This window comes from Nesoenas mayeri, assembly GCF_963082525.1.
Source record: "Nesoenas mayeri genome assembly, chromosome: 24".
NCBI classification, from domain to species: domain Eukaryota; kingdom Metazoa; phylum Chordata; class Aves; order Columbiformes; family Columbidae; genus Nesoenas; species Nesoenas mayeri.
This window is the reverse complement of record NC_137546.1, coordinates 3,587,835-3,612,860: the sequence shown is the minus strand read 5'-3', so window position 1 is coordinate 3,612,860 and position 25,026 is coordinate 3,587,835. Positions and strand designations below refer to the sequence as shown.

At 52.0% G+C, this 25,026-nt stretch overlaps 1 protein-coding gene across 1 annotated transcript in view; it reads left to right on the top strand.

Annotated features, from left to right (window-relative positions):
• CASZ1 (castor zinc finger 1) overlaps window positions 1-25,026 on the top strand; it is a gene marked incomplete at both ends in the record, with an annotated part of 81,778 nt that overhangs the window by 27,565 nt on the left and 29,187 nt on the right. The window contains 3 exons of the mRNA XM_080359006.1: window positions 11,254-11,823; window positions 17,966-18,806; window positions 21,512-21,580. Coding sequence (XP_080215132.1) covers window positions 11,254-11,823; window positions 17,966-18,806; window positions 21,512-21,580 — 1,480 coding nt within the window. The remainder of the gene's footprint in view (window positions 1-11,253; window positions 11,824-17,965; window positions 18,807-21,511; window positions 21,581-25,026) is intronic.

The following is a 25,026-nucleotide window of genomic DNA, read 5'->3' as shown; positions in this document are numbered from 1 at the left end:
TTGAAAATTGACAGAAAAACAATAAAAAAGATGAAATGCTCCCAAATCAATAGATATAATGAAATTCAAATAATCCGAGAGATGAGGTCTCCATGGCAACTGATAATGTGGAAAAGAAAACAATTTAATAAAGGACAGACACACTTTGAAAACAGATTGGGCAAAGGGAAGGCGGGGGGGCGCGGGAGCGGGGGGGCCATGGGCTGGGGGGCGGTGGGAGGGGGCAGCGGGGGGACCCGGAGCCGCCTGCCTCTCCGGTTGGTTAGCGGTGCCGTGGTGAAGGATCACTGTCCATCCCAAGGACGCTTGCCATAATTAAGAGAGGCTTTCGGTCCAGAAAGTGCAGATTCAGGTTTTAATACACAAAATTATTTCAGGAGCACTGAATCGGAAAGTCGTTTGTTATGACCTTCCTGAGAGGCCTGGAGCAGGGCATGTTGGAGGCGCGGCGGCTGAGCCAGCTGAGTTATGGCATATTTGTGTTTTTATAGTGCGGAGGGGAGGGGGGAAGGGGGGAAGAAGGTTAAACAGTATTTACAGCTCAGTTGTTTTCAGAAAGGAAAGAGAAATAGAGTTCATGAAAAGATGCGAGTGGAAGAGAGAGGGAGAGGGAGAGATCCCCTGCCCGGCACACACACTCCGCCGGGACGCCGGCTCCGTGCGACACTCACCGATGCTCTTTTTGCCTTGAGGTGTGAGGTGCAGATGGGCTGGGGGCAAAGAGGGGCTCTGGTGGGATGGGGAGTGTGTCTGTCCCTGCTGCCGAGTCTCCGCAGCGTCCGGCTGGGAGCCCACTCTCCTCTCACTCCAAGCTGCAGAATAAACCTCTCCCGGCGTGCGGGCTCGTGCTGCGAGCGTGTGCGAGTGTGAGTGCGCGCAGGGCGCTCTGCGCTCGCACGGGCGGCCGCGTGTGCGGCTGCTGCTGGGCTGTGCATCCGTGGGCGCTCCCGGCGTGTGCGGGGCTGAGCAGAGCTGAGTGCGTGCGGGTGTGCGCCCCCGGGGGCGCGCAGGGGCTGCGTGTCTGTCTGTGCGTTGCGGATGTAATACTTGTGCGGTCGCAGGTCCGTAGACGTTTGCGTGCGTTAGCGTGTGTTCTGCGTGCGTACCGTTTCACGAGCACACGCACGGGCATGCGATTGCGTGTGTTTGCGTGCTGGGTCGTGTGTGTCTCTGCATGTGATAGTGCACCTGCACGGCCACGTTTTTGTACACGTGTGTGTTCCCACTGATGGGCGTTTGCAATTAGCGATAGTGCTAGCACATGGATGGGCTCATGAGGACAAGAGGGATAAGAAGATGAACCCTAATGACCAGCAGAAAGAGCAGCAAAAGGCAAGACAGAGAATTAGCGTCGGTGCGAGCGCTGGGAAGCGTGGGGTGAGTGCCCACCAGCTCAGCCGCTGCGGTTTGTGTCCCACGCTGCTCTGACAGGACTGCTGAGTTAACAAGCTCGGGGATGACCCGCTGCTTTCACACCAGAGCTTGGCTCTCGTCTGGCCAGACCGTGAGCTGCTTCCACACAGACAGGATGCACACGCGTTTCTCCTAACCGTGTCGCACAGCATTTGCAGGTGTCTGGTGTCTCCGAGACTGAAGTGCCCCTGAACTCCCCGCACTGCATGTGATGGGTGCGATGGGTGCCTGCTCTGGGGGTTCACAAAGGACTCATAGCCCCACTCGGGGATCATGGAAACATTTAAGGGATCTGAGTTCCCCTTTGCATGCCAAGCCCAGAGTATGTTACCTGCTGGCATTCAGCTCAGGCAGCGACTGGGGACTGTGGGGAGGACATAACACAAGCAGGGAGACCAAGATGCTCTAGTTTGCTGTCTGCCATGCAGCTCTTGCTGAGGTCTCACCTCCTGTGGGCTAAAACACTGATTTCCTTTGCAGGACTAGAAAGACCACAATAATGAACTTTTTCTGGCCCTGTGTTTCTTAGTGATGCAACAAGCATTCATGGCTCCCAACTCCCATTTATGCTCCTGACTTCCCACTGCAGTGAATTTGGAGTCCACGTTCTTTGTTGGGTCTGAGCTTAATAGCGCTGAAAGGGATCGCCACTCGCTCTTAAGCTGCCTAACAACTACCAACAGGGTTTGGAAGGACCCTTTTTGAGGAGGTGGTTCACTTGATTAGGAATGACTGTGAGCCCAGCCTGAAGCCAGGGAGCTGCTCTCCACTGACTTGGGTCACGGTGGGTTTGGATTCTCTGTGAAGTAACTCATTAAAGACAGTCACCAAGAGAGACTGATGAAACTTTGAGCAATTCCCTTCTGAATCTGCATCCTTTAAGAGATCTGTTTTCTTTCCCAGGTCCTTTCTATTCCCCCAGCGTCAGCTACTTGCAGCTAAGTCTGGTTCTCTCCCTCCCACCTCCATGTTTCACTGCACCCCCTGCCCTGCCTCTTTTGGCATTCACAAAGGGGTCTGTGCAGTGTTTCGAAGGGGCTCACATCTTGATCTTTTCTTTGTTCCTTGGGAGCAGACTCCCGTACGGGCTGCCAGCCCTGCTCCACAGGCTTCCCCAGCCCTCTGTGCTCTCCATGATCCCTTCCCTCCCGGCACACATGGAGAGGTGAAGTTGGGCACCGTGTTTGCATTTAGTTGCCCTGACAACACATCTGGCTTCATGGGGAGTATTCCAAGGGCCACTGGGACCCGATGGTGACGAGCTATTACTCTTCGCTCTCCCTTTTGCGTCTTTCCCCTTGGTTTTCTTCACAACCTGTGGGGAGATTGATGGCGGGATTGCGATGTAGATGTTAGCAGTTCTGCTTGATTTATAGAGTTACTTAGGCTGAGTGAGGCCACTTAGGCTCTTCTGGATAGTAAACCTTTTAACTGGACTAAAAAATTAATAATAAATAAATAAATAAGGCAGGGAGGAGAAACTGGATCAGAAAAGCTGATCCTCTTGGCTTTATGTTATCTGAAAGAAAGACTCTGAAGACAGAAGGCTCCCAGGGAGCAGCTTCTTGGCCTGGGGAGCAGCGAGACCCTGCTCGCTGTGTTAGGCTGGAGCTCTGAGACCGGCTTTTCATGGGACCAAGAGGAGGAAACTGTCAAAGATCCTGCATTGACAGACAAACTAGAAAGTTGTCTGCAGCACACAAGGGACTTTAGAGCTTCAAACTGTCCTGAATCAGTGCTTTTCCTCTGCTGTTACTCGAACTGTAGTAGCTCCTAAAATTGCAAAAAAGATACTGGACCCACTAAGCTAGGCAAGAAATCATTGCCCAGAGAGCTGACCATCTGAAGGGACCCAGCAGGCAAGGACTGAAGAGTGAGCCTGCATGATGTTACCTGCCCAAAGAGAATGAGCAGGTCAGTAGCAGAGCAGGGAGCAGAACCAGAGTTCCTGACTCCCATTACTTGCTTTTTCTTTCTTTTCTTTCCACTCTGCTCCTTCTGTTAATGCTGGAGATCCCCTGTGTTAGTTGTGTGCAGAAAGCGGGGCTTATTTCTTGTCCCTCGGAGGTTCAGGGTATGGGCGTGCAGAGCAGGGCAAAGGGAAGGGGCAGAGCAAGGAGCTTTGCCCCGGCACTTGGGGGGAGCAGCAGAGCCTTGGTGGCTCTCAGAGTAAAGGAGGCTGGGGGTAGACAAGATCAAAGCACATTTAGGATCATTTTTGAGATCTGCTCAGGAAAAGGTTCAGACGTGCGTTACTAAAGAGCAGTGAAGAAGGATTAGTCCCGTCCTTGCTCACAGTCGAAGCACTTTCCCCACCAGCTGTGCCAAGCGCCTGTGAAGAGCCGGTGGAGCGGCAGCGGAGCCGGTCAGCGGCAGGTGAGACAGCAGCGCTGCAGAGGACACCGGCGCCGTGCAGGGCGGTGCAGGCTGTCACAGCTCAGCCGTTCGGGGGAGAAGGTCCCCGAGTGGGTGAGGACGGGGTCCACGCCGGCCGGGGCGGGCAGTGCAGGTCTCTGCGGGGGGAGAGGCCGATGCGGCAGGCGCAGAGCTCGGCGTTAGCAGGTGTCCGTGCTGCTCTGCTGCCCGCAGCCGGGGACTCTGCGGAGGACTCTGGAGGACTCTGAACTGCAGCCCATTGCACCATTGCAGCAGGAGCGGCTGTGCTTGGGCTGTGCTTGGGCCAGCTCACTCCTAGTGTGAGGTCTGTGCTGCCTTTCTCTCCCTGGCCAGTGATATATGGCATAAATTAGGCCTCTGAAGGGGGATACTGCATCCTTAAGAAGAAATATGTCCTCATTTTTCTTAAACACCGTTTGCACTGAGTGAAATGTTTAGAAGGGACGCTGAGGGATAACTTTATTTCTTACTAGGGAGTTCAGAGCCGTTCAGTTAAACCCATAAAACACTGGGAGTAGGGAAGCTGACAGCCTGCCCGTGCATTAGAAAAGCCATTACTCATCTAGGGGAAATTCACCCCATGCTGGAGCCTCACGTTACCAATGGGGTGGTCCAGGGGAGGACACAGGATCATCTCCCTTGGCCATCTATGGGGTCAGTAGGATGCTCAGAGGTGAAGACTCAGTAACAATCCAGCATGGTGACAGAGTGCTGATACGGAGATCTCGAAGCACTGAGTAAATACAGCTGGCTTCAGCAGGGTGCGTAATCATCCTCATTCCTCCTCCTCTGCATGGGGAAACTAAGGCACAGAAAGCCGAGGAGGCTGGCAGTTACACCGTGATTGGAAAGCAGGCTGGAAGCCAGCACTCCTGGCTTTTAACCCCCAGCTTAAATCACTAAAAGCAAATTCCCTTCCAGAGCAAGGAGTGAAAATCGGGAGCCCTGACCCCCTGCTCTGTTTCTGCTGCAAAGGTGGAGACAGGAGCCCCGGTGTCACCTTCATTGCTCCGACCTTCGGCCCTTTCTTCCCAACGGGATTTAGAAAATCCACTGGAAGGCAAAGACAAGGTCTCGTAGGTGGTAGTAATGGGAATTCCTGTCTCGGCTGGTGGCTGGGGGTGCGGTGGGAAGCGTTACAGGTGTGGCTGGGTGGGCTTCTGCTCTGGCACAGGCACCGTGAGGCTGTCGCCATCCCCCCGCGGCTGGTTGTCCCAGAGGACAGGGTCACTGGCGCCCAGCATCATGCCAGACAAGGCATCGGTCACCGCGGGGGTGGTGACTTTCTATTTGGTATTTTATTTTGGAGGCTTGACACCAAAAGATTTAATATTTGTTTGAAATGAGAAACAGTTCTCAAATGAATTTGGAGAGCCTGGGAATTAATGTCAGCCCCCCCTCCCCTCCCTAAACACCCCTCCTCCCCGTCAGCTCAGCCCCCCCCTTTCAATTTCTGAAGCCTGCTGATTTGAATATTTATAAATATCAGTAAATTATTTATTGTAGCAATCTGCTGTGCCATTTCACCAATCGCCGTTAACACTTTAGGGCTCGCTCTTCAGGAGGACGCGACTGGAGAAAACGGGCACCTGGGGGCTGGGAGCGTGTTCGGGGGGGCCTCCATGTCTGGGCAAAGCCTCTTCACGCAGTACAAGAAGAGCTGGGGGTGTCGGCAGGAGAGGATGGGGACCCTCTGTGCCCAGGACGAGGGGACGCAGCAGGGGGACACTGGGGGAGGACATGGCTGGAAAGGGAGGGTTGCCTGGCGCACGGCGCCGTGTGCTGCAGCACCCTTGCAGGCTTTGCCCTGCAGCGCAGGGACCTCGCTCGGGCTTAGAGCTCAGCATTAGCCCTCTGTGCTTGTAGTTTCTGTTCCCTGAAGGAGGAAAATTCCTCTCAGCTTCTCCTGTCCCATTCCCTCCCTTCATAATAACATTTCTGCGGTGAGAATGCACACCATTCAGAGATGATGTGGCTATTTTCTGTTTGGGGAAAGGGATGCTCCCCATGTTCATGAGCTGTTTTCCTGGAGAAACCCCAGCAGCAGCACCAGAGAAGCCAAATGGGAAGCAGGAGCAGCCCACCTGGGCAGCACTCCCGGTTCAGGGCACCAGCATCTCCAGAGCCACATTGCTCCCCGTTCCTCTCAGGGGTTCACTGCCCAGTGCTGGTTTCTGTATGCTGAGGAAAGGGAAGCAGGGCAGGCTCGCTGGAGGGAACTGGTACCGATCTCTGCCCCTTTGGGCCAGGGTCAAACCAGGCTCCAGGAGCTGGAAAGGAGGGGAAAAGTGGCCTCTCGTGCAGCTGGAGATGCCGGTGTGGCAGGCAGGAGGTCGGGCAGTGCTGAATGCAGGCTGCGCTCTGACAAGCGCTGGCCATGGGGACCAGAGCGGAGTCCCCAGCTTTTCCTCTACGGTTTATGGACGGGCTGTGCAGGGAGAGCCCTCGCGGCCCTGGGAAAGCAGGGAGTGTAGCTGGCAGTGCTTCCGTAAGGACGCCCTGGCTACTCGCTTCGTCTCTCCTCCCACGTCTTTGATTCTCCTTCTCCTCCGTGCCCGGCGCTGAGCTGGAGCCTGTCAGGTCCAGCTCTCGCACCCAGGGCTTTCCCCGGCTTCACGCAGACACGCATGGGAGGGATCCATGCTCGCAGGGCAGAGGAGGTTGTTAAAGAGCCTTTGTGAACTCCCCAAGGTCAGCCAGAAGAGACAGCATCCACTAATCCAAGGTCATTTCCTGGGCTGTAAGCAATAAAATGTTTTATTGATAAACTGAAGAGGGGAAAATATACACACTAAATCCACTCTCACGCATTGTGGGCCATGCCTGGGCTCTTGCTGCTTTTGCCCTGGACCTGCCTGGGATAATGAGCGAGTCATCGTGCTGGAGGGGAAATGTTTTCTGGAAGGGGCTGAGCATTTGGCGGCTTTCCCTGCCTCCTCGGGGCGTGCGGCTGGGCACTGCCAGGGCATTGCTCCGAGGAAGCGTGTTCCCAGTGCCCCAGCGGCCTTCTGCTGCCAAGGTTTGGCTCCGTCTTAGGGACACCAGCTCACGTGTGAAGCATCCTCGCCCCCAGCCCAGCAAGCCGTGCTGCCCGCTTTGCTCAGGGCTCCTGGGCAGGCTGGAGTCTCTCCAGCCAACCTTGCACCATAGTGGTTAAAAAAAGAAAAGGCCTGTGCAGCATGTCGGTCCTCCTTCCCTCCCCCTCCCCGCCCCAAATAATGCTGTTAATAATTAATCGAATGAGAGCTTGCAGCTCCTGGAAAGCTGGCACTGGGACCTCCCTCCTGAACCGAGCTGCTCAGCTGGGCTTAAAACTCTTCAATAGGAATACGAAAGCTCCATCTGTTCAACGTACCCGTCCCTCTGAAGTGACAGCATGCTGTCCCTCCCCAGCCAGCACCCCTGTCCCTCCCGCCCCCTCCGCCCCTGCCCAGCTGGCGGGACCCCCGCTGCACCCCCAGCTCTTCTCACCACTTTTTCACAGCCAAGTCCCTTTCTCCCCACTACAAGGGTGTGTTTCTCTGTTCACCCCAAGCCAAACTTCAGCTCTCTTTCCGTTTCCCTGAGACCCCAGACTTTCCCATGGCAGCCCAGTTCACCTCTCAGCCGGGATGCCCTATTTTTGTCCGCGCTGCAAAGCCCTTCGCTCCTGCACGCTGTGCCCCTTGCAGCCCCTCTTGTCCCTCGGGGGAGGCAGAGCTGAGCTGCGCCCACCTTGGCAGCACCAAACCGGAGTTCGAGGGTGAGAAACTGCTGCTTCGGGGACTGCGTGGAGGGACAGAGCCCAGAGCTGCACGCAGGGGGACCGGAGGAAGGTGGCAGCAACCTGGTCTTGTCAGCAGCAAGTTCAAGGGGTGACAAGGCAGCAAAATAGTGCGGTGGGTTTTGTCCTCCTTGCAAGGCCTGGTTGCGGCACGCTGTACTTTTCCTTCAAAGGGAGGTTTGCTCTCAAGATGCCACGGGGCTCGGTGCGGAGCGGAGGGAGCCGGTGTCTCCTCGCAGGGTGTGGGGAGGGGGCAAGCGGAGTAAACTCCCGGTGGCATTGTTTTCAGAGGAAGTGTTCAGTGTAAATAGAGCATGTGGGAGAGTTTGTCCTGGGCAGAGATGAAAAGTCCATGTGACAAGCTCAGGTTATAAATGGCTTCCTCAGATTGATGTGAAATCAAAACATTTCTATTTAGACGAAGAAAATGAAGGGGGATGTTTACTTAGTATGGAATCTTTAAACAGTGTGATGGAGACGCAGGGTGATTTGGGGTGGGGAGCTCGGCCTGGGGGGAGGGAGCCTCTGCCTGGCTTTGGGGGTCCCTGCCTGCCTGGTGATCCTGACTTGGGGCAGGTACGAGGGTCCCTCGCTTAGCAGCTCAATTCCCCTCCCTCTGCCGAGTGAAGGAAACACAGATGCTCTGGTCCCCCGCGGTCTGATGCCCACCTTCCGTGCTTCTTTGTGAGAAGGGTGCCCTTCGACTTTCAAAGCTGACAGCCTGAAAAGGGGGAACAGAAATGCTGATATAGGTAGTGCCCAATCCCTTCCATAGACAAGGAAATAAGTTAATGGAAAGATAAAGCGATGTGTCCAGGTTTGCTCAGAGTTGATTGCAAGGCTGGTAGAAGACACAGGGAGTTCAAATTTCTTGCAGCCATACACGCAAAGGATGGAGATACATAAGAGTCCTGATGCTACAGGTCAAATCACATCTCAGGAACGTCTCTGGGAGGGTCAAGTTTATAGATCAGGGAAAAGGTACATGTTAAGAACTTGCTTTATTTTTAGCTTAAACTTTAGGGGAAGATTTTCAAAATGTTAAAGAGCAGCATTGCTGTGCTCAAGGAAATCCCAAACACAAGAAGAAGGGACAGGAAAGGTGCAGAGAGGAAGGGCAGGAGCTGGGGGGCAGAAGCTGGGGGGGCAGAAGGGCAAAGCCGGGGGGTGTGAGATGGCAGGGGGCAGGAACAGGAGTGGAAGACAAGTTGCAGGCTCCCTGGATGGAGTTGCTGCGTACGCGGCAAGTGCAGCCTCGGAACGTCTGTTCCTCTCTTCCTTTGAATAAATATTTATATATTCATTTGCCGGCTGGTGCACGCACTTGGCTGTTCACCTCCAGACCAGAATAATGGGACCTGCCCTCACTGCAGAAAGGGGGGAGGCCAGCGGGGGTTTGGGCTGCCGCGTGTCTGCCTCCCGGTTATCTCCAGCTGCGAGCCGTGCTGATCTCACCGGTTCGGCAGGGCTGGGGATCCTGAGAACGCGGACGGGGAGTGACCAGGAACGACCAGGCGGCGTTGGGGAGAGCGGCGCGGGCGATGCAGCGCTGACCCAGTGCCCCAGCCGCGGGCAGGCCCCGCGCCGCGCGAGGCACCGTCCCAAGCACCTGCGGCCGTCGGGGCTGGCCCTGCGCCAAGCGGGAGCCGTAGGTGTCCTGGCCGGGCTCCAGTTGGAGCTCATGGCAGCCTCCCGAGATTCCCACTCTGGTACCAGTTGCGCATAGGATTGGCCTTCACTTTCTGCCCTAAATAGAGTGGGAATGTGACGGGAAGGGAAGGTGCCAGCACACAGAGACTGTTGCAGCTTCATGGGTGTCTGTGCCCGTCTGTACGCGCGAGGACTGTGCGTGTGTGCTGGGGGAACGTGTGAAAGGGAGATGCGTGGGGAAGCGTACAGGAATGTATTTTGCGGAGACGGGTCTTTTTAGCCCCTGTGTGTGTGACTGCATTTACGGAGCGTGCCAGCGCGCACACACAGCTCCTGAGCAGCTCTAATTCCTAGATGGGGAGGTACGTGTTGGGGAGAAATGTGTGCTTTGCCTTCATGAAAGCGTAATTTCACAGAGGTGTTAGTGCTGGGGGGACGTGTGTTTGGAAAGTGGAGGGGTACATTTTGCCTCCATTTGTGTGTGGGGCTGATATATTTGTCATGGGGTTATTCTTCTTGCAGTCCTCGACAGGGAAGTGTCTGAAGCTGTCAGGAGTTTATGCTAAGCAGCCACTCTCTGGCTCTCGGACAGCAGGTCTAAAGTTTCAGTCTGTTTGTATTGGGCTGTCATGTTACAGGATTAGGGGCTGTCACGATGGCTTCTGGATGCATTGTAGGGGGTCTGATTAATCTCACCGTGTTTCTGTGGAGCAGCACCTCTGCGCTGGTGACAGGGAGGTGTGGGCTGAGCTGCCACCGGGGAGGAGCTGTCCTCACCATTTGAGGTCTGGAGACGGTTTCAGTTTGCTGTCCATGTGACAGGCCCTGTTCAACATGACATAAAGTCCAAGAGCACATTTTGGAGGGATCTCCAGCAATGTCCCCACAGTAACTGCGGTGGCACGTGTCCGGCAGCTGTTGTATCAGGTTATTTTCCCAAGCGCGGGGTCACAGAGCAGGGTCTCTGGGGGAAGAGCCAGGCTAGGGGCAGGTTTCTTGCCTTGGGACCTTTAAACCTTCTTAGTCTGGGTGTCTCTCAGAGGTATCATGAATAAAGAGGGAAATAAGACAATGCAGCTGCTTTAGCGTAATTTTTTTTGTTTTATTTGTGATTGAATCTTGTTCATTTTTGGTGCGATAATTATGCAAGTGACTCTGATAGGGACTGTTGAAGATTCTCTGTGACCTTGAAGTTAAGACCTTACCTTCTTCCTTTCTCCCCCCACTTTCTCTTACCCCTCCTTTACTAGCTGTCACATATGAATAAACTACATTAAAATAACAAACCCACACTAATTAGTTGATTGTGCTGGGAAGTGTGAGAGCAGAATTTCCTGTGTGTGCGCAAGAGCGAGCGATCGAGCAGGCAAAGGGGCCTGATCAACTGATACCAACCCACAGCAATTTTCTCCCATACGACTGCCACACACCAGTCCAGGGTTCCCATCCCATAGTGGTTCCTCCTGGTGCATACTGGTTCTCTTCTCTGAGACTACGCGTAAACCCCATCCAGTGCCTTCCTCACCATCCCTAGGGTTAGATTTGGGAAGCTGTTCTCCCTGCTGCAGATGCTTGGGTGCAGTTACTGGTGTGGTTTTGGCAGCCAGCGCGTCTGGGATGGAGCTGGGGAGCTCAAAGCAGGTGGTGCTGCAGCCTGAAGGAGGGAGCAGGTCAGGCTTCCACAGACTTTGTGTCCCACCTGAGCCAGGAGCAAAGGCTGGTCCGTACCTTCACCTGCCTGAGATGCTTGGGAGCTTTGGAGCCCCGTTCAGTCCCAGTGTGAATATGGGCCTGTTTCTGGAGGCCAGCAGCATCCTTTGGTACCAGCGGGTTGAGAAGGTGCCTCCCTCCAGCCTCTCCTGATGGGGTGTCCACTGGGAGCTTAAAAACATGGCAGTCCCACCTCGTGAAGGATGACACTGGCCATGCCCGAAGACCCCTTGGGTTGGGACCAGCTATTTGCTGTTTGGGTTCAAGTTGTCTGACCCCACTAATGCCCTTCCTTGCTTCTTTCCCCTCTCTTTTTCCAGCTGAAAGAACTATATGCACTGACGCAACCTCAGGAAAACCCACAATGGCTGCCAAGCGCAAAGGCGGCCTGAAGCTAAATGCAATCTGTGCCAAGCTGAGCCGTCAGGTCGTCTTCGACCACGGGGGAGCCGAACAGGCGCGAGCGGACAAGGGGCCGCAGCGGGACGGCAGCAACAAGGACCTGCCTCAGCCTGGGACCAAGGAGCTGGGGACAGAGTTTTCAGATGGACTCAGCCACGTGCAGAAGATCGAGGAGGACAAAAGGAGGGAGGTGATTGAGAAATGGGTGAACGGGGAATACAACGAGGAGCCCTTGCTGGGGCGAGTGGAGGGCAAGGAATGTAAGGGTGCTGAGAGCGCGGAGGTGCCCCCCGAAGGGGTTTACATGGTGCAGCCCAAGGGCTGCAGCGATGAGGAAGATAACGGGGACGAGGCGGACGCTCTGAGGGGCTCGCAGGATGGCAGCTTCTTGGATGACAGGGATTCGGATGGGACAGCCTCGAAGGACGATGCCTACCGGTCCTCCAGCGGCGAGACAGGCTCCAAGCTGGGGGGAGGAACCACCTCAGGTAAGATCTCTGTCCCCTCCGCCTCCCCGCCCGGGGCAGCTGACGGTGCCGTGTTCTGCGGGGCAGCGTGTCCGTGCCAGCGGCTGGCCGGGGTGCAGCCCAGCCCCCTCGCAGAGGCCTCTCTGGCCACTGGGCATTTTGCTCTTGTCACCATGCTGAGTTTTCCTCTGGTTCAGCCTCCCCTTCCCCAGAGGGCTGTGTGAGGGTGGATGTGGCTGGATGGCTCTTTCCAGCCCGTATATCCCTTGGTAGAGTAGATCTGCCCGCTCAGGCTCCCTCACACCATTCCGATAGAGCTGTCGGTGGTGTGTTTGGTTTCCTGGTCATGTATTTATGCACGGGGGGCGCGGGAAGCAGAGAGCGCCCTTGTGTATTTTGCAGGATACTCACATGCGCGCTGTGCAGTGCGGTGCTGTGCAGTGCGGTGCAGTGCGGTGCAGCACACCGTACTGCGGGCAGGGCCGTGTGGACGCGCCCACGGCCGCACTTGGGGCCGCCCCTTCCCCGGTCCCGCCCGCTCCGCGCGGGTCTCCGGGCCGGGCGGCGGCAGCACGTGCGGCGCCGGCGCCGCCATCCTGTGCGATGCCCTTTGCTGAGGCGGCCGCTCCGCGCTCCGCCCCGCCGGCCGGGAGAAGGTTCTGGAAGCCGCGGCGGGAGGCAGGAGGTAGGCGGCAGGTTTTCCTGAGGGAAGGAGCGGTAGAGAGGACGGGGTGGCGGGACATCCGTGAGGGGCGCCGGGCGCTGCCCTCTGGTGCTGGAGCCGGGGCTGCCCGTCCTCGGCGCTTCTCTGCGGCTGCCCCGCCGGGACCGCTGCCCCTCCTGGGTGCCACATAAGGGCCGGTAGCAGAGCTGTCCCCACACCGGTCCCTTGTTGCACCCCGGGTTTGGGCTCCAGCTGCTCAGTCAGTCGGTTCCAAACTCTGTGTCCCCCACCGCTTCTGCCTGGGGTGCCGTGAGGTGTTCTCCCCCAGGCTGCGTGCACCTTTCTTATTTTCAGATAGTTTCTGCCTTATTTCCTGGTTTATTCAAAAGCTGAACTCAGCAAGAGATATTAGGGAAAGCTCCAGCTCAATTTCTTTCCCAGTTCTGATAGCCAGGTTTGCCCCAGATTGATTTTGGGGGGGTGTATGAGTGCTAAACCTCGGTAAAAGCTATGGGTAAATTGAATTCTCTCCATGAGGGCAAAGCAGCTCCCTCCCCCAATTTGTCACTCAGCTGGATTGGTTCTGTAATTGAAAGATCTCCCCTAATCTGCTCCACCTGCACGCACCCCTCCCCTGATCTCAGCACTTTGTGAATCCATCAAACTTTCCTCCTTTTGTGTGCGCGCATGTTTTCCTCCTCCTGTTAATAATGCAGCTGAAACTCATCTCCGTCTGTCCGTTCCCCTTCTGGAGAGGCACATTCTCTAGTCTTCACGAGTTCAGTGGCAGCGCACATAATTATGCATATAAGATATAAACAGAGCTGTTTAATTATCCTTCGCCACATCAGTGACAGAGTAATTAACAAACATTGCAAGATCAATGAGGAAAAGTGTGACCTTCAGTTTCCTTTGATAGGAAAGCCCTTGTCGTTCCCAGACACAAGGTGATTGTGCCTGGACTCCGTTTTTAGTTTGTTTTAATTCCCTCCCTCCCTTTGCAGCTTTTATTTGCTATGAAAACTAAAAAGAGGGGAACTTAAATGTAAAAAATATGTTCCCAAACTGGGGATAATGAAAAATAACTGAGGTTTCTCACTGGAGGAGTCATCAGTAAAATGCATTTGGAGGGCTGTATTGTCAAAGGACTAGGCAAAAATGTGTAGCATTCATGGGGGGCTGAAGACTCGTTTATGCTTAAGGCAGGTAATGGCACATGGGGGTCCTGTTTACAAAAATCCCACCCCCTATTTGACTTGCAGACAGAGGTGCTGCCAGGTCTGGAGTGTCTCTTTCGAGATTCCTGTTGTAAATGTCGTTGCAGCATTTCCCTGGAAAGCACAAACTGAAACATGCCTTGCTTTGGAAAGGACAAGGTTCTTCTCTGTCTTTTTCTGTCCATGTTCCAGAAAATGGATTTTAAGCTGTTCATCACTGAGTCCTCTCAGACCTGGTGCTACCAGATGCAAGTTAAGTTTATTCCAGTGAGATTCGGAACTGCCCATACAAAAAAGGAGGGGTTTTTTCCCTTTGAGTTGGGGGTAGCAGAAGGCAGTCAGATGAGAGGAATACAGCTCTGCCCTCCCAGCCAGTGTGGCTTTTGGGGGAGTGATCGCAGGAACCTGCTTTTGAAGGTTCTGAGGACATGGAGGAGACAGAGCTGGCCGTGCTCAGCAGCATTTGAAATTGAGAAGCGTTCAGGAGTCACAGAGCTGGCGTCCGTCAGGAGATGGGTGTCAGAAGCTGATCTGGACATGCAGATACGATTCTTCATTCATTCACGCACCCTGTCCTGCACACTGACTGACCCACACTTCTCTACGCACATTTATATATAGCATTTAGATTTCCCAGTAGAGTCTCGGACAGAGATCCCTTTCCACAAACTCTCACTGACGCACACATACCCAGGGATATTTTCCTTTACAGTCCCATGTTCTTTACTCTGCCTGTTGCTATAGTGGAGTAAAGTAGTCACCAGGAGCTTTCCCTTTACAAGCTTTCTCAAAGTTCTCCTTTCTTTTCTTAGCCTGTTGGCTATGTCTCTTAGAAAGGGAATATTGGCCTTGTTTTCAACAAGGGGGGGTTTCTCTTCATAGTTTCCCAGGGAAACTCCACTTGGGAGAACATACATGATGAGTGCCGGGTTCTTTCTCATTATCCTGTAGCCTCCAAGTCGATACGTGTTCCCTCCCAAGCAGAATAAAGGACAGAGCCCTGGCTGGGATGTCCCATCCCCCAGTATCAGACCTTGCACTCCATTTGGGCTGTTTTGCTTTTCCTTCCATATATAGTGTGCTGCTGCGGGCTATTTTTAGCCCCTTTTTTGCTAGCTTCGGATCCTCTGTGATACGATAGCTGCTCCGAGACAGACAGATCTCTGCTCTTTGGCAATGCCCACAAATGGAGAGCAGCAGCAAGGGGAGAGGGAGCCCTTTTATTATCACATAGAAAAGGAGAGAAAAATGCGGTGCAGGGGAGGGGAATGTAGACCCGGGGACATTGCCCCTTGTGCCTTCCAGGGCTGTGCGCTTTTCACAGGGATTTGTTTTCCAGCCACTGTCCTGCTTCACTTTTGTCTTCTTGAGGGTATAGGAAGGGTTTTCTACTCTTATGGTTAGGTGTCTGTGCAAATAAATGAAGGTTGTCTTGGCTTTGGGGGCTTTGTTGGTGGAAAAGCAGAATGCGAGGTGTTTGGGGGGGTGAGGGGATTAAACCCAGGCTAGTGAAACCTGAACTCAAGCTTAGACGTTGCAAAGCTCAAAGAAAGGTCTGAAAACTCCCCCTTTCCTATGGTCTTGGGTTTTGCATCTCATTGTTTGCACAAATTGAGAGGTCTAGCCACATGGATACCAAAGACCAGGTGTGTAGATGAGAGACATTTAAAAAGGAGCTGGTCTCCTACAACATTTAATTTTCTCAAGTGTTAAAATACTGTGTTTTCTTGCATCTCTTATCTGGACTTGTGATGTCTGTGAGGCCTGAACCAAGCTGGAATTTGTAAAACTGATTTGAGATGTGGGATTGAAAAAGGGGGTCTCCCCTCTTTTTTGTATGCTGCAGGTTAGGATAAAGAAGGAAAGGGGTTGGCTGGATTTCAGGGCAGCTGTTAAAGCTAGTAAAAATCACACTTAATAGTTTACTTTCCTATCAGATCCTGTCTGTGGTATTCTTTCTCCCTTGCAGTTTGGCACAAGCTGGCTAGAGTTTTTCTCTGTAGTGCTTGGAGCTCAGGGCATTGTGAAGGAGCCTAGGGGATTGTTTTACAGGTCCAAAAAGAGAGAAAAAGCAGAACAGGGAAAGCAGATTTAACAGAAAGAGAGAAGTGTTAGACCTGGTAGGGATTTCATGGGTTTAATCTCTTCAGTTGGGTCATAGGATTACACTGACATGGAGGTAGAGAAGAGAGAAAAAGAGGTGAGAAGGGGAACTGCTTTAAAACAAGATGAAATTATTGAATATGTGTGTGAAAAATAAAGTTGATGGCTTTGGTAGGGTGTTGGAGGGGCCACAGGAGTGGGCCAAGTGGGGAAGCACAGATGAAGTGATCCTGCCTCTGGGGATGGAGTAATTTCCTTCTGACAAGTCTTGTTATTGGACACTGTGGGGCATGACTGTGCGTTTCATGTCCTTTAAGATTAATACTGACTCGTGGTGGGGTGTGAGGACAAAAAGCTAAAACCTGAGCCAAACACCGTGTTGTCTTTTGCACGTACCATGTACACAGGCAACGAGAGCAGCAGCACTTGTGCTGCACGAACACAGCTATACTGGGCAGTATTGAAACAGGAATACGACTGTCATGGTCTTGCACATGTTAGTGCCTGTTGCAGGCAGTCTATTCTGTACAGTCCTGTGGAAGCTGATGGCTCTTGAACTTGACTTTGCTCCTTGATGAGGTCTTGTGTGTGCAGAAATGCTATCATGTATGTGCATACCTGCGCGTATGGCATCATTGGCTGTCATCCCCCAAATCCTAGGGGTCCATTTTCAGGTCTTGGATCTGCTGAGCCGTGGCTGTATTTTGGTGCCTTCCTTTTCCACTGTGTTTCAAGGCAGTGCTGATTTGGTTTGAGCTGGACCCAGTGCCCAGAGCCTCCATTCTGCTGCCAGTGCACCTGCCTGTGCTGGCTCCCTATGAAAGAATGTGCTTGCCCACGAGAGCTGGAGTGATTGGAAAAGATGACGAGGGAGGTTTGAAGGAGTCCTGCACACCGTAAATCTTTACTCTGCAGGAGAAAGCAAGAGGGAGAGGAGGAGGAGCATTGTGTCAGACTGAAGCCTAAATAAGTCCAAGCTGGCACGTCAGAGCAATCTTTATTTCCTCCTTTACATTGATATTGGGTGACCTCCAGATGTGTGTTCTTCCCCTCCTGGTGGCCTGTGAAACTGCCTGAGGGAGGAGGGGAGGGAGAGACCCAAGGAAGGACAGTTTGTGCTTATTCTTCCTCCTTGCGATCAGGTAGACGAAGCCCTTCCTGCCCTTTCCCCAACCCACACTGCAGAGAACAGGCTTTCTGCCCTTCTCTGGAGCCAACAGCAGGGCAACAGCTCCGTCTGGCCTCAGTCCAAGTCCTGATGGAGAGAAGGCTGTTTCTTACCTGATTTGCACCTGTATGGACTTTCCCTTTCCTGGTCTCAGTGGAAGCTGTTCCTGGCTGCTCAGAAAGCTCCCTGTGGGTTTCAGCAGCCTTCACTGAGCTGTGGCCCCTTTTCACGTGGAGAATAGGAGCCCTCCAGTCATTGGGAAGGAAGAAAGTTAGGTGGAAAGAAACCTTACAAAATCGACAGGGAAGGACTGCAACAGCTATGGGGCACTATCCTATCTTTGTCTTGCCTTCTGCAGTCCTCACCCCCACTCCTCACTGCCGAGCTTCTCATACATACAGCCTTTGTGGCTCTTCCCTCACCTTCACCCATTGCTACCTCTGCAGCTTCTCTGCACGTCTCCATTCTGCCCTCCTCCTGCTCCACCCCATGCATTGTCTTGCTGTGTTTCCCTTCTCTGTTTTGCACCATGCCATCCACTACACACGCAGTGTATCTCACATGTTCCTGCCCCGCCTTACCCAGGCAGACACGCTGCCTCTCTGCCCCTCCTGCCATTTACAGACACACACAAGGACAGACCTGTACAAACCTCGGCATATTGGCGTTGGTCTCACTTCCAGTAAAATTACTTTTTCTTCATATTAGGCCAAGGCAAGAGTGCAGAGACATTTATGAAACTTTGTTTAATGTACTGAAAAGCCATCGGCTAGAACATTTAGGAAATTGATTTTCCTGGCATTGATGAACTCTTTTTATTTTACCCCAGTATTAATTACTTTTTTTTTTTAAACAAATTAATTTAAGAGTCGTAAAACCTAACAAGTGAGCCAAACGTCAGTAGATCATGTTCCCATCTCCCCTTACTCCCCCTCCCCACTACTAGAGCTGGTATGGGAGGAGAAGAAATACCAGTGCCTAGCGTGACTCTCTCACTTTGATTCTCTGTAGGGGAAGCTTCATCGCTGCGAGATTATGCCGCCACCACCATGAATGAGTTCCTGGGCATGTTTGGCTACGATGATCAGAACATGCGGGATGAGCTGGCCCGCAAGATCAGCTTTGACAAGCTGAACGCTGCTACCTCAGAGGCCACTGCAGCTGCTGCCTCTCTCCCCGGCGAGGATGCCATGAGCAAACGAGCCCGCTTCTCCAAGTACGAGGAGTACATCCGCAAACTGAAAGCTGGAGAGCAGCTCTCTTGGCCCATGCACTTGGCCAAATCTGAGGAGCTGGGCTCCAAGCTCGGCAAAGAAACTTCCTCAGTGCTGGCACAGCCCATTCGGGTGCCAGGTCCAGATGCCTCCATGCTGACGGAGACCAAAGCCACCATCCTGCCGCTGCCCTCTCCCAGCAGTTCCCAGATGCAAGGCCTGATGTCACGGGCCTCCAAATACGACTTCTTCATTCAAAAGCTGAAGACGGGTGAGAGCATCAGGCCACAAAATGGCAACACTTACAAGAAGGCCTCCAAGTATGACCTAGAAAACGTCAAGTACTTGCACCTTTTCAAGCCTGGAGAAGGAAGCCCAGACATGGGAGGAGCCATCGCCTTCAAGACAGGCAAGGTGGGCCGGCCTTCCAAATATGATGTGAGGAACATTCAGAAGCTTACTCCAGTGAAAGCTCCAACACCCAGCCTGGCCCCTGCGCCCCTCGCCAGTACCCCCGGCAGCACTCCTGTGGCTGGGCCAGAGCAGTCCGTCTCATTGCCATTCAACACTCCTGAGTACCTGAAGTCAACTTTCTCCAAGACAGACTCCATCACAACTGGAACAGTCTCTACAGTAAAGTAAGTGTCCTTTCACTTATCTTTGTATTAGTGGAGGATCATACCTGAAGTGTGTGTGGATCAGTGGGCAGTTCCAGTGCGTATGATGATAAATACTGTACTGTTCATGTGATGCTTTGGCTTTTGTTTTTTTTTTTTTTCTCTCTGTTGGAGTGTCTGATCCTCTGTTGCACCTTAAATCTCTTATCTTATTTGCGCTAAGGATGTGGCCTGCCATCAGCAGTCACAACCATGAATCTAGAGCCCACTGTTTCTGGGTTTGTATGTTAAAATGAAAGATGAGGGAATGTGGTGCTGTTAGCACTTTAAGGTCAAGGTTGTAGCTACTTTACTTTCTCCTTCTGGTTCCCTGGCATCCAGCTGTGTCTGTAGGAGAACCTGATTCTTGCTTCCATTTGACTCAATGGCAAAACTCTGCTGACTTTACCATTAGCAAGAGGGGGCTTTTTGTTTGTCCCAGAACTCAGAAGACATTTTGGTGCCTAATTCCCATCAATTTTCATAGGACTTAGGCATATACACACTCTATGGGGCCAGGCCTGTGTCTTCTCAATTTGTGTGTTCCTTACACAAATAGAGGTGATTCAATTAACCCTTAGACTGGGCAAACTCATTAGCCCAATTACCACTAATAACCTCCCACACATATGTTGCTGGCAATCTCTGCAGTGATGCCATTGACTGAATGGAGATATCTGAAGGCCTTGCCAAGCCTTGGATTGCTTTTTAATGTGGCTTCCAGAGGTGGTAGCTGTAGAAAAGATACATATGTATGTGAGGCTGCCACAGGGAGTGAGAGACTTCTCTGCTTTCTTGTCATGGTTTGGATTTACTCATTTCTCACTCTGAATTTGGTGTTGTTGTGAGCTGTGAATCCCATGGGGTCGTTTGTGGTAAGTCTAGGACCTCTGGCCTGCACTTCCATGGCAAATGCCATCACATGCATCCTATTGCCTTGCCCTCTGGTAAGGAAGAAGCCCAAGGAGGCCTTGGGCTGAATCCTCACTCGAGCGGCCTTTGCAGTCTCAAGCAGGTCTCATTCCCCACTTACCGTGTTTCTGCACCTGGAAGACAGAGCTAACAGTACCATCTTCATGTGAAACAGTCACCTCCCAGCTGCTTGAAGACAGATTTGGGAGCTCTGTGGTTAAGGTGTATGGGAAAGGGCAGAGGATTATTAACATTTGCATCTGGCCTCTGCTCAGGATGAACCCTGTATGTGCTCCAGATGGCAGGCAGGGACTCCTATTAAAAAACACCGTGGTGTAAATAATCTGTAGGCACAGTGCCTTGTTGTGATGGGTGACTTGGCCAGGGACTCTGTGCCTGAAGAGTCCACAGAACGCTTGGCTGCCTGGAGTTCAGTGTCCATCCTAGAGCTGTGCTTGGGGGCTGTGAGACGACTCTTCTCTGCTTTGGTGTTGCACTGGGATCCCAGTTTGATTTCCTTTCCTTTGCTCATTTCCTGCCAGCTGCAGCTGTGGGTTTGCAGCACCCTGGTGATCCCTCCTCCTCGACTGGGGCATCATGATGGGCTTGCAACAGGAATGGAGGTGGTCAGGGACTTAACTGGCAGTTCTCAGTGTCCTCAACACACACTGGAGTACAGAAGAGGCTCTGGTCTCTTCTCCTTCAGGGTGCTTACTAGATAACACACTTCTGTGACAAAAGACAGCAGCCCATTAATTGTGCTGGTGGAGGAAGTGCTAACTGTGGTGCCTGGGATCTGGCTTTCCCTTCACAGTTCCCACTGGGACCAAATAACCTGCCAGGAATCACCCCTTATTCTCACACACAGGCGCTAGCCATGCGTTTGAACGCCTACCATCTAATGCTATTAACCTGCCCTGAACTGATCTACCCACTTCAAGTGAACTCTGTGCGAAAGTGTCTTTGTTTAAATCAGGGTACTGAGCTGTCTGGAGGTTGGTTGGGGGAAAACTGAGGAGGAAGAGGCTGCATACAGCCTGTCTGGTATTGCTTTGCTGTGCCACTGTCTCGTAGGTAGCCTGGAGTCTGGCCCTGTATCTCTTTTTCCTCTTGCTGAATTCATAGAGTATGTAACTTTTGTCCACTTCTTAATGAAGTAACCCAGACTTACATGACAGTTGAGTCCAGTTGGGTTGATTTTCTCATTGATTAAAATACATAAATACCATTGCTGCCCTACCTGTCTGTTGGAGTTGAGACATACATATAAAAAAGGAGGCCAGTAAAGCCCCATCTAGGGCGCTGTAGCCACATTGCCAGCACTGGGTAGCAGTAGGAAATGTGTAGTAGTTCATGGCATGGCTGAAGCACAGAGTCTTCTCCCACAGTTGAGGCTTTCTGTGCACATAAGGGCAGCGTTGCAAGATGGTCCAAGGATGTGTTTGTTTTCATGTGGCCATCACTTGTTTGTATATGGGTATTTAGTTTTTTCTGTGGAAAAAACCAGGTTTTTGTGGTTGCTCTTAGTTTATCCAACAAACTGAACTAAGTCCTGCAAAGAGAGAACACTCAGGAGGGGTGATGGGTGGACTGTGTGCTTCCCTAGGAAAAGAAGGCACAGGATTTGGAGGGTATGGGTGAGGGAGGTTAAACCCATGGGTGTCTTTCTGGGCCCTCTGTCCCCGTGTGTCAGTGGTGTGTGAGAGAAACAAGGAGCTTAGACTGTGCCCTGCTCGTGCCTGCTAACCAGCTCTGTCCTGTGTGTTTCCCATTAGGAACGGATTACCCACTGACAAACCAGCTGTCAGCGAAGACGTAAATATTTACCAGAAGTATATTGCCAGGTAGGCAAAACTCTCACTTTCTTGGGGAGACGGCTCTAAGTAAGAGGGTGGAGTGGTGGTGGGAGAGATGAGGTCTTGTCCATCTGGATCAAGTGTTTAAACCAGTCACTGGCACTTCCATTTCCCTCTGGCATCTGTACTTGCTCTGTTCCCCAGCTTGGGAGAGCAGTAGCTGCGAGAGGTGTACAAGCATGCCAAGAGCGTGCTCCGCTCCCAGAGCTGTTGGACTTTGTGACAAATAGTGGAAAAATGTTTCACTGCAGAAGCCCAGGATTTAAATGGGAGCGCTGTCTCTTGACTGTCATTCTTTCTGTCCATTGCTGTGCTGTCTTCAACCTCTCATGTCCAGTGCCTGCAGGATGCAAGCAGAGAACATCTCACCTCTGGGAATCTAGACTGAAGGAATTCACTAGTGACTCAACTTAGGCAGTGGATGTTTATCCTAGAAAATTTTGCAGCTCATTTATATGAGAAACCTTCACTGAATACGGTGCAGACTAGGGCACCTTATCACAGCTCTGGGCAAGCTTAGGTCAGGAATGAGTGATGCTGAGAGGGAGCCCAAGGTGGTTGTGGTCAGAGTGAGTAATGCCATGAGAGCCAGAGGGACAGAGGAGATCATAGCATAAAACCTGCCTGGTTTATAGTTCATAATGTCAAGGGTCCATCAGCCTTTGCCCCTGGCCTGTTGGATCCTCCATTTGTACAGTGAGGACACTCACTGCAAACACCCTTTATACACAGAAGCAGCTGCTAGGGGGTTGTGAGGGAAGATGTCGGCACATCAGCAGGGGAAGAGGGTGGGAGCAGTGCCCTCCCTAGCTGGGGAGTGGAACGAGACGTGATTTCCCGTGCATCCCTTTTGCCCAAATCCCTGATGTAGGAGAGGGGACAGAAGACCACATGGAAAGAGGACGGTTGCAGCTCCTCAAGCAGCGATGCCTATAGTGCATGTGGCAACTCACTGCCTCCTGGGAGAGCAGAGGATTGAAAGCAGTGGGGTTTAAGCCCAGTTTTGCATGAGGCAGAAGGAACAGCGCCCTTTTTATTGCTGAGGCTGCAGGGATCGCCGGTGTTGCAGTGAGAGAGGAGATGCCACCCTTTGTGTCCCCAGTTTCCCTCTCAAGCAGAGAACGGTATAAACACTTCACCCACATCCAGTGTGCAAGCCCCTTCCCCTGGGTCAGGCAGGTAACTGAGGGAGGCTTGTGAGATCGCTAGGGACACCACATCCTGCTCAAAAAGCTCCGCAAGCCGCCCGTTGGCAGCACAGCCACTTCCCTTCAATTTACACACAATTTTAAAAACAGTTTAAAGCCTTAAAATCAAGGGGTGAGGGGAGAGAGGCACGACACTCTGTGTCTGTATTGCATAATTAGCTTAATGAGTTTGCCAAAGCCACTGCCAAAAGCTGCCCAGGGATAATCTATTATCTCACACAACAAAACAAAACCTCTTACTTAGCTAGTTTGGGTTGGGTTGTTTCCCCCACCCCCCGTATATTTATAATTAAAAAAAAAAGACCACAGAAAAAAATTATTATTATTATTATTATTAGTGCTTCAGCAGATGGTGCTTCTGGCAGCACTTGCTTAAATATTTATTTCTGTGTGGGTTTCCTCCCCCCTTGTAATTGGGGTGGGTTTTTTCTTCCTTCTTTCATATCATCGTTACAGGGTAATGAGTCTGTAAACACTCTCTAAGCTTGCTGACTTCTTTATTTATTATTTTTATTATTATTTATTTATCTTGGTTTTTCTTACTAACTCTGGCCAGATCAAGACTAGTTCTTTCTGGCCAAAAAAAAAAAAAAGTGAAGCGATTAAAGTATGGGAAGGAGGAGGGGGTTGTTCTGGTGAAAATGAAGCTGTGTGCCTGTGTGGACAGTTTAGGGGTTTGGATTTGCATATCAGTGTGAATAAATGGTCTGTGAGTTTCCTTGTTTCAGGTGTGTTTGTGTCTGCTCACGTGCATGGAAATTGTGGGTACGCTCATGTAAATTAAGAGGGGTGTTGATGTACCTTAGAGTATGTGCATGTAAATGTGCACGTGTGTATGCGTGTAAGTAAGTGTGTGGGGTGTAAGCTTTCCTGTTATGAAAAAGCTAAACAGATGCTGTGCTTTAAAAATTCATAGCTTTGAACTGTTTCAAGTGTCAGAAGAAACACAGGATAAATATAACCCTTTAGGAGCCTAACCTTCCAGGCTGAGAGAGCAGAATTTCCCCGTTGTGCTGTGTTTGCTGCTTCCCTCCTTCCCCGCGCACAGGGTTTGGTGAACACTTGCCTCTCCCTTCCTGCGCTGCAGACACCACACACACTGTACGCGGCACGTGGAAGGGAGGGCAGGAGCCTGAAGTGCTTGTTTGGCTCTTGCTTTTAAACCTGAGCCCGTGAGTTACTCCTGCTAGGAGCAAGTAACTCGTCCCAACAGTCAGATCTCTTCGGTGTCTGGCCCTTTTGTTGCAGTTAGCATCGCTGCTCATTTTGCATCCTCACTTTTGGATAGTACTTTGGACTGTTTTGTTTCAAATATGTGTATTTGTCAGTGAGGTCTTTATCTTCCCCCGCACCCTGCCTGGCCTACGCTCCACAGTTCTCCAGCCCTTTTCTCTCGCATTCCCCTTTCAGGGAGGAAACTTTCCACAGAGCAGTTTCTTTCCTTTAAAGCTGTTCACATAAAGCCCCGGACTAGCAGGACCAGTTGGTTCGATTTACTGCCGAGCTGTGTGTACCTGGCTAATGCCACGGTGACTCAGTGCTGCCTGTGCCCTGTACAAGCCTCACAGTTGCCCAGGCGGTGAGCAGGAATTGCTTCCTCTGCTTTCAGCTCCACACCTTTGTTTGTGCAGCCAGCCTCGCTGTTTGCCTTGTGGTTTGTTTCTTCTCCGCTGCTGAGGTTTGTTCCAGTTTCTCAATCACCTGTTCTGACGTGATCCTGATTTCCTGCAGTATTTCTTCTCCTTCCCCAGGGAAAGGCATGTCTGCTCCTGGCATCTGTCCCTGTCTCCCTTTGTGAATGCTGAGGCAAAGAAGTCATTTAATTTTTTAGCAATGTCTATCTTTTCTGTCAATTAAGTCCCCTTTCCATCTCCTAGAGGCCCTGCTGTCTCCACAGTTGACCTCCTCTTCCTTACTGTGCTTCAGAAATGCCGTATTTAGTACGGCTTTTCATCCTGACTTTTTCTGTCCTGTAGCTTAGTGTTACCTCACCTTATGACAATCCATAGTCTTCCCTGCTCCTGCCCCGTTCCTTGGTTGCCCCAGGACACCCTCACTCCTCTCATTTTTTCTTCTTATCCGTTACCCTTCCTTGTTTCTCTCCCATGCCCTTTATAGTATACACTCCTGCTGTGTTTAGCACTAAGTGACGTGAGGAACCTTTGAGGAACCTTTGAGCAGATGGTACTTTATCTTTGAATGTTTCCCCTCTGAGTCTCCTTCTCT